General features: G+C 27.1%; 1 protein-coding gene across 1 annotated transcript in view; it reads left to right on the top strand.

Moving 5' to 3' along the window:
* Window positions 1-2,663: 2,663 nt before the first annotated feature.
* The window catches only part of LOC126900308 (neutral ceramidase-like), a 13,930-nt gene continuing 6,509 nt past the window's right edge, over window positions 2,664-10,084 (top strand). Inside the window, exons 1-7 of the mRNA XM_050675931.1 lie at window positions 2,664-3,405; window positions 5,390-5,496; window positions 5,667-5,810; window positions 6,072-6,248; window positions 6,313-6,440; window positions 6,566-6,764; window positions 7,223-7,429. Coding sequence (XP_050531888.1) covers window positions 3,222-3,405; window positions 5,390-5,496; window positions 5,667-5,810; window positions 6,072-6,248; window positions 6,313-6,440; window positions 6,566-6,764; window positions 7,223-7,429 — 1,146 coding nt within the window. The 5' untranslated portion in view covers window positions 2,664-3,221. The remainder of the gene's footprint in view (window positions 3,406-5,389; window positions 5,497-5,666; window positions 5,811-6,071; window positions 6,249-6,312; window positions 6,441-6,565; window positions 6,765-7,222; window positions 7,430-10,084) is intronic.

Raw genomic sequence — 10,084 nt, forward strand, 5'->3', positions numbered from 1 at the left:
AATAATCAAACATCTCTAAATAAATAAGAATCTATAAATATTTTATAATCATTTTTACTGAATTTTAAATTGTCATATAATATTTATTCTTTAAAATATAACGATTATGTATCATTAAAAAGTTATTTCGTTTATGACTAATATTTTTTGATGAGGTAAATCAATTTATTTAAAAAAAAAAATGTAATGGCTAGTTTATGTTAAACTAAATTTTACTTTATCGCTTATTATTTCGTGTGAATAATAAGTTTATACAAATAGTTATATGCGAAATTCTATACAAGATACAAAATGCGTTGGTATAACTAATTTTTTTGTTCTATTAAATAGTTATTATTATTAATATTGTATTACTGTATCATATTAATTAGTGTTCAATAAAACTAATCTTTGGTATGTTGATATATACAGAAATATAAAAAGGAACACGCATGAGTACCTGAATTGCCTAATTGAAACGCCGTCAAATCATTAACTAGACCAAAACACTGATTAAATGAAAAACAGCTGTATTTTTCTTACTGATTTAAGTATTTATTAAAATGAATACATAAATTTTTAAGTTTTTTTATATAAAATTTTATAGTTTTAACGTTTAACTATAAGTGTGTCTATTAAAAATTGTTTGTTTACGAACTTAATGTCTATAGAGATTTAAATATAGCATTTATTATCTGTAAAAAAAGAGCTATATAGAGCTAATATATATATAGTAAAATATTTAATGTAATTTTGTTTATTTTATTTTATTATTCTTGAAAGAGAAAATAATACAATTAGTAGAATAAAATATAATTTTATATTGTAATTTATGATTAAAAAAATTATAATTTTTAACCTTAATTATAATACACACAACGTCAAAAAGTTTTTTATTTTTATCTTAAATTAAATTCATTCCGCTTTAATTTTATGAAGTTTGGGAGGATGCTAGTTTTATTTATAATTTTTAAATACTATAAGTTCGGCCATTTTTATTGATTAATTTATTTCTAAACATAAAGTATGTTTTATAAGATTAAAATTGACATAAATTAAAAGGAAGTCGGTAATTTGGAACACTATAAAAATTAAAAATAATATGTTCACGCAATTTTTTAACTTACCTTGTACTTTGTTTGATGATAAAATGTAAAATAATTATGCTTATAGCATAATTAATTAATTATAATTGTGCAATTACATCATTGTTTTAAGTTACAACAAATTATAAGTCTGTGGATAAGATGAGAGAAATCAGAAGCTGTATGAACATTTATGAAAATGAATGTTGAATGAAAAAGAAGTAGAGAAAGACCAAAAAAGAGATGCAGGGGTATTATTGAATGCGAAATGAGGACAACTGATGTGTGCGAAAATGATGTGAGAGATCATGTCAAGTGGATGTTTAGGATAAGGGTTGTTGACCCCAAGTTGTTAGGATAAATAAGAAGAAGACTTATTGCAATTGATAGCATTATGGATGGAAATAAGTTTTTCAACTGAATGATACCTTGTCATGAGTATTTATAAAATCCAGGAAATATCGTTTATAAGTTGCTACGATTTTTCAAGATTTAGTATTAAAATTTTATAATAACTTTTAAAAGTATTTTTTAGCAAATAATTTAAGTTTTTCTTAAAAGTTTTTCATTGTGGAATTAAATTAAACAAAATTGACAAATAAAGCCTCATTAAAATGTGTTCTTAAGAATATTTAGTTTATTATTATTATTATTTGTATATTTACTAAAGTTAAAACATTTCTAAGTAATATTCACAGTGACAGTAAAATATTTTGTCATAGAAGAGAATGAAACACCATTATGTAATAATAATCATCATGGAAGATATATACACCTACTCTAGAGCTTTTTTATATATATTACTGTATCAAGATGAACCTAGACGTCATTATGGACTATTAGATATGCATACATGATTTTCTTCTTATTAGGCCAATTTTAAAATTAATTTTTTTACATTAGTACCCCGATAAAGTTACCTGCGCATAAATAATAACCAAGTCTTAAAATTTTATCTTCCAAATTTATGGGATTAATAATTTTTTATAGTTGAATTATTATGTACAACTTACCAAAATATAAAATATATAGAAAAATAATAATAATGAAAATTATACATAATGTCAGAAAGAGTTGATTAATATAATATATTTTATATTTGATGAGAAAATATTATTTTCTTATATTTTTTTCATGAAAATTTTAAAATTTCTAAAAAAAATATTACTATTTAAATAAATACAATAGAATTCGTTGAGATTTCAAACCCTCGTTTTTCTGCAAGTTTCCCAAAAATTATACAAAATATTAAAATTCCGACCTCTATTAATAACACAAAAATTTTATATTTATATTACATATTTAATATATATATTTTTTTTTAATATAGAGAAAGTGTACTTTTTGACATGATATTCCAATGAAAAGTTTTTTTAGACTTTTAGTATTTTTATTATTATTATTATTATTAAAAAAACAATCTGTGCATAAAATTTACAATAAGTTTTTTTGTTGACTTATTCAGTCACATAATATTAACAGCGTTAAAAGTAAGTCACTCATTGGTAACACCTTGATTAGTTTTTTTAAAGCTGTATAAATGTTATAGTTTTATTTTTGTCGTTAATTTGTTAAATCAATAGGTCTCGATTCCATTTACGTTTCAGTTTCTGTGGTGGGTTGTCAGGTATTGAAGTTGTGTACATTTTTTCAATTAAATAGTTTGAGTTTATATTAAGTTTTGAGTGAAATCTAGTATAGTGTAAAATAGCAAGTTCTTTGACAGTTTTGATGTTTAAATCATTTTGTAGGTTATTATTTGTTACATACCACGGCACATCAGTTAACAGTCGTAATGTTATATTTTGAAAGGATTGTATTGGTCAAATGTTAGATGGTTTAGCTGGTCGCCATATATCATAAGACCAGACTGGTCTGATTATTGACTAATAAATAAGTCATTTTGTTTCAAGAAATAATTTAGATTTTAGTAATGGACGAAGAGATGAAGTATGCTGATAGCTTTTTTCCTTTTGTCTTTCAGGCGTAGTCCCATGTCAATCTTTATTAAGTATTATACATTTTTCAAATAATAATGGTAAACTACAATTTTTTTTTTTTTTATGAAATTATATACTTATTAATTGGAAATAATTTTCAAGGATATTCTAAAATTTTTAATATCTGTGGCCTATAATAAATGATGGTTATCAAGATATGGAAACTTGTTTGATATTCTATTTTTTTTTTTTCATAAAAAATTGGCTATCTATTGTTATTATCTACAACGTTCGTTTGTCAATCATTATTATGCCAGTTGATGTTAGTCTCATCACAATCAACTACAGAAATAGTTTCATGTTATTATTATCCTTAAAACGTACCAATCGCCGAATACACAGTTTAGTGATTATTATTTTTTAATTATGAATGATAGTTTTAAAGTTTTGTAATACAAATATATTATCACTCAAATTATGGGTATGTGCATATATATTAGAATCATAATAATAAAATAGTACTTAAAAAATGAATATGAAAACATGGAAAACATGTTATAATCGTATAAAATAATTAAATGGCAAATTGTATATTTTAGCAAATATTTGTGGAATTGACTTTTTTAATTGTTTTCGTAGCTTAAAAAATATTTAAATATAGGAGATTTAGAAAAATGTATACCTGATAATTTTTCCTTTGAGTCTAATTTTTATAATTAATAAAATTAATTAGTACTTGTTATGTGTTTAAATGATACAAATCAGATTTAATCATTAAAAAATTCACAGACTTGCAAAGTCAAAATACTTAAAAAAAAATTGTTTAAATTAAGATAAGAATTTATTAAGCCATATTGGTTTTTTTAAGTTATCTAAAAATATTATTAAGTTACTAACTGCGAGGAAATAAAATCAAAGGTTATAAAAATATTAATATTTGATACAAAACCTGGTAGGCTAGACGAGTTATTAAGAAAATCTCAGTAAGCTCCTTTATTCTATAACTTCTTATAAATATTTGGACCTACATTTTATGATAGTAGTAGTCACTTCAAGATATTTATAATATTTGAATATTATTGTATAATATTGTATTTATAATATTATACTATTTACAATATACTTGCATGTATTTTTAATTCATGTACTATAATGGTGAAATTCAAAAATATATTCTCTTTAATAATCTCTAGTTATTTATAATTATTGAAATTACTAAAAAAAAAATAAACAAATCATTTTAAAATTAAGATATGCACAAGCCTATTAAAGTCAATTATCAGTATACTCAAATTAATCATTAATTATTTATATCTTTATCAAAATTACTTTATCAAAAAGTATCATACATTGGAATCAAATGTAATAAAATAATTCTAAATTACGAAGTAGGATACAAAATAAATAAAAAAATAGTAAAAATGATCATTGTTACACCATTTTTGGAACAAGCTATTAAATAATGGATCGATCTTTATACCACTGAAAATTGTTGCTATTCTGAACATGTGATGTTGAAAAATTTAATAAATCCAATTTGTATTTAATCATTTATTTTTTTGTAAGTATTTACAAATCACTTTATTGCTATTTTGTCATAGAAAGTTAATTGTTAACAATAATTATTTTTCATTCTACGTAGAATAATATAATTTTATAAATAAAAATACAAATACATAAATTATATTTGACTAAACAATAATTATTTCTCCATGTTTTTATCGTTATATATAAAATCAAACATTTAAATAACCTTGTTATTATCCAGTTTAAAGTTATNTATCGTTATATATAAAATCAAACATTTAAATAACCTTGTTATTATCCAGTTTAAAGTTATGAATTCATTTGACAATACTGTAATTGACAATATTTTACAAATAGTTTTCCATCTAATCAAATTAAATATAATCGACTATACCAATACCATATAAATACTAAAATACGGCACATGTTCATCTATTATTAATGCAATATTTTTTTTTAATTTATATATGGAAGTACCATATGACACAAAAAGGATGTATAAAGTGGTTTCTCTAGTTTCAATTTTCAACTATTTTTGTTCACTACTTCGAATTTAATTAATTATAGTTGTACTTAGTTTATGTAAGTTAATGTTTTAAAAAAAATTAATTGCGTGTTTACATACTTCTAACGACACGAGACATTTAAACATCACCAAGTTAAATAGTTTCACTTATTATAATTAAAGCATTTAAAATTATTTATATATTTACATAAATCAATCACATGGTATTAGCTATTATATGTTTGACACTGAATTCATCATATTCATAAAAATGTATGCAAAACTATAGTAAAAATGTAATTTAATGTATTTAAAGATATATTCAAAATTTTTATTATTTTTGTGAGTTACAGAGCTTAGTCTATTATTACTACAATTGTACATTTCTATGGTTCAATCTTTCTACAGAATTGGAATTGGCATTGCAGATATCACTGGACCACCAACTGGTGTTACATTTGTACGTATTTTTAATAAAAATTTAAAACCTAATTTTTATATTTCTATGAATGTTATTGTTACAGACTTACCTAATAAAGTGTAGCACTATTTACTTGATGATTTTTACATAAATTGTTTCTTCGTTGTTTTAGACAATTATGCTAAGTATTATTAATTGTTGTTCTGTAGATGGGATATGGCCAATCGGAACAAATTGGAATGGGAATTCATCTACGACAGTTTTCTAGAGCTTTTGTGATAGAAGACGGAAGTTCAAGAATAACATTTGTCTGTATCGATGCAGCTATGGTTAGTGACAATGTTAAATTGGCGGTAAGATAATGATAAATTATTCTTATTAGCTGTAAGGTGGTGGTACTAGTCATTGGTAGTTTCCTTAGTCTTAAGAAATTTTTAAGTTTAACGTGACAAAGTATTTGTTTAAGAAATTGTATTGTAAGCTTTATTTTACTTATAAAGCCCTCGTGTTAATTAAAAAATTGGATAATTATGATTCATCAAAAATGGATTATCAAAAATGTTTAGCATATCAGTGACTGGTACCTTAACACAATTATAAACTGTGTTTTTTAGGTATTAACAAATCTCAAAGGAAAATTGCCTGCATTCTATAATGAAGATAATTTAATGATTTCGTCTACACATACACATTCAACACCAGGTGGCCATATGCTATACACACTTTTTGACTTGAGTACTCAGGGTTATGTACCACTAACATTTATATCATTAGTAAAAGGCATTACATTGGTAATTATAAATATATGGAACAGATTTAGATTTTACAACAGTATATTTAATTTTTTTGTTATAGAGTATAATTAGAGCTCATGAGAAAATGGGATACGGTCGAATGTTTTTAAGCAGAAGTGAACTTTTAGGTATCTCAATTAATAGAAGTCCACAATCATATTTATTAAATCCAGAAAACGAACGTGCAGAGTGTGTAGATGATTAATTATTGATTAAGTGACTTTTTTTATAAATTTAATATTAGTTTTTGGCTATTGCAAAAATATAACTTTTAACATATAATGATTAATCATTAAAATCTATTCATATTTTAGGTATGAATACGATGTTGATAAGACTATGGTACAAGTTAAATTCGAAAACGAGTTCGGCACACCTATGGGAGTTATTAATTGGTATGCTGTACATGCCACTAGCATGAATAACACAAACAAATTAATATCATCAGATAATCTAGGGTATGCTTCAGTGATGTTTGAGCAGAAAATGAATCCAGAAAATTTGATTGGGAAAGTAAATTCTTAAATAAAAACTATTACTATACTACATTAATAAATACTATAATGTATATGTAAGGGTATTTAGTAAGTAAGAAAATGGGGTTCTATTGTTATTAATATTGTAACAACTGACCTGTTTCCTTATTTACTGAACACTCTGTATAATGATGCATGGTATGGCGTAGTCAGTTCATTCAGTCAGTACCTTAGTACTAATTTTCAGCTGTACTATTTCCTGTTGGTTATCATTTGATCACCCACTTGGGAATTTTAACGATAACACACAACTTGTTCTCTTACTGGCTCCCTTAGCATAATAAGGTTGCGTCAGATCGACAGCTGGTATAAAAATCATGTCAAATCATAAGCTAGACCTCAAAAGAGGTTAGAGATGACGATGATTAATACATAATACAAAATTTAACTTTTTTATACAACTAAAATAATCATTACGTTATAAAATTATTTAAGGGACAATTTGTTGCTGCTTTTGCTTCAGCAAATGAAGGTGATTCTTCACCCAATGTAAAGGGTCCTCGATGTCAAAAGACTGGAAAACCATGCGATATACCTGGGCCATCTTGTGGACAAGATGAACAATGCATTGCCTCAGGACCAGGTAGAAATATGAAAGAAAGCACAAAAATTATAGCTGAACGTTTATTTGAAAAAGCATTTGTAAGTATTGTAATGAATTAAGTAATGAAATTTGTATGAAAGATATCTATCTATACATGTGATAATCGACTTCAATTTTAGTGAATATTGTCAATTTTTTTATCAAAAAATTTGATTGTCATACAATTTATCACAATGTTGTTTTATTAAATTTCGCCAGATTGAGACAGATTGATACTAAACCGTAATTTACCACTGATGAAATGTATAATAATAATAATAATAATAATGTGTGTGTAGGCAGTCAACCAATTAATTATCATGATAGTCAAAATATTTATTTATTTAAACCACGCATCAAATAATACAGCTGCGGTAAAATCATTTGTTGCACCTAAACTAAGCAGTGATTTGGTCCAAAAATATTTACCTGAATATGAAGGCACTAAAGTTAAGGATCCGCAAAAATTTTAAGCGCCACTATTCAAGTACTCATAGAGGCCGGCATACCGACGGATAGATAGCTTAACTTAGTGTCCGAGAAATTAAAGGGAAAAGCTTGTACTTAGTAGGGCACATTAAGTGCAGTATACCCAACTTGATCAGAATTTATAATCAAATTTTTGGAAAACTTTGACGGTCAGGTTACTCAAAAAAAAATTCGTATTGAGCTGTTAAATTGGAGACAAAAACCAATTCAGTCTCTATGCAATTTTGTAATAAAAAATCTATCAACTATTTCGTCGCCACAATTGCGGTCTATCTGAAATAGAAACCATTGACATTATTATAGAATTTATGCACGTGAAACTCCAAGCACTGGTACGCGTTAATGCGTCGACGTCTTTTGTTGAGCTTAGAGCGTTAGTAAAAAAGATTGAAGTCGCACATGAACCAGGAAAACCATTATATGTAAAATCTACGGTTCTGGAGCCGACGGCGCGTCCTCCTGAAAATCAGAAAAAGGTGATAGAATGTTGGAACTGCGGCAGCCCCCATTTTAGTCAAACCGATAAGCAGTTGGAAAACGCGAAAAAGGCCGGGTGAGAAAAGAAACCCGCACCGGCCAAAAAGTAAAGTCGTTTATAGGGGTTCATAATAAAACATGTTTTGAATAACCGCAGTCTAAATCGTCTAACGGAGCACGTGATTCCTGTGATTCCTGTGATTCTGTAAAAGAGGACAGTCATCGAGCGCAAAAAACTGAAATAGAAAAACCCCTAGTTTAGTTAGGAAAAGCCGATCAATCGGAAAACCCCCTTCTTGACTTACTAGATATGGGAAAATCCGTAAAAAAGCATTAGAATTTACCGTATAAGTAAACGAAGAGACTCGGAAACTGACTCACTTTACAAAGTACGACAACGTTTTGCTGCTCATGTTAAATCCATTTTTGATGTTAATCCACACCAGGCAGAGAAGTCAACTAGGAACGCTGAAGGAAGCACGACATAATGCTTAATAATCCTAACCCTGTAGTTTAGAATTCGACTATGCGATAAACCACATCGTTTTTGGGACACTTGTTTACCCGCATTAATGTTTGCACTACACAATCGAAAAAATTCGGTAGCTGGCTACACTCTATCCGAATTAATTTTTTGCAAGGAAGCAAAGCTTCAGGAGATTGGTTCCTACTTGGAAATAGAACCGAGGTAGCCATCGACAGCGTGTATAGACAGAAACGTAATGCGAAAGTGGGTTTCGCGCCAAAATGGTTAAGGCCAGTGAGATTAGATAGTTCCCTGGGGAAAGGTGTCTTTCTCGTAGGAAGAAAGCCGGGCAATAAAGTTCACTATTCAGCTCTAAAACCCACTTGATTTCGACAAACTGTTTGATTCCAGATGTCTAATCCACCGTCGAAACAAACAGCTGAGGCACCAAATAAAAAAAAAAGCGTTTTCGCTCACCACCGACCACTATTCCAAGTCTTGTGTCGCACCTACGACAATGGATTAATAGTCAAAAACACCAAATTGAGCAGATGGAGTTGGCATCCGTCAACTCAGTGGGGCCTTGGAAGAAGAAAAGGAGAGGAGAACCAATCCACCTAACTCAATTACGACCCGTGACATGGCTACCCGAACTGTGGAGACATCAATAAGTCTAGAGTGGACTAAAACCGCTTCCTTGGCTAAGATTAGGGCAAGGCCATATTAATATTAATATTAATATAATATTAATTATAATAATAAAATAGATTTATTCTCAGTTTATTTTACTAAAATCTCGTTGTCGTTCCTTCTTGCTACTGCGACAAAAAGATAATATGTAATTATGGATCTAATTATTCCATGTTGGACAATTTAGTGACGGGAAAAATCGGAGCTAGATATATATGTATAATAAATTTGAACTAATAATTGTCTATATTGTATTATACAAAATATTCCTATTTTTTCCTATCGACGCTCAAGAATGAAAAGGTTGTAATGCAAAATAGATGATTTTTCAGTAGATCGAACAGTGTTTAGATGTAATAAAATAAAACTTATTGTTTCATTTAAGTTAATTAAATTCATGTTCGATTGTCAAATTTGGCCGTCACTGATGGATTCTATTATTTTATTCCACTAATTTAAACTTTCGTCAAAGGTAATCTATTGTTATACTAGGTATACGGTTAAAATGTATTGTTCAATGAACATATGAAAAACATGTAAAAATCAAACGATACATTAAATAATGGTGCCAAAGGAAAAATGAAAAAAAAAA

The sequence above is a fragment of the Daktulosphaira vitifoliae genome, unplaced genomic scaffold (assembly GCF_025091365.1).
Source record: "Daktulosphaira vitifoliae isolate Bord-2020 unplaced genomic scaffold, ASM2509136v1 Scaffold_3, whole genome shotgun sequence".
In the NCBI taxonomy this organism is placed as follows: Eukaryota; Metazoa; Arthropoda; class Insecta; order Hemiptera; family Phylloxeridae; genus Daktulosphaira; species Daktulosphaira vitifoliae.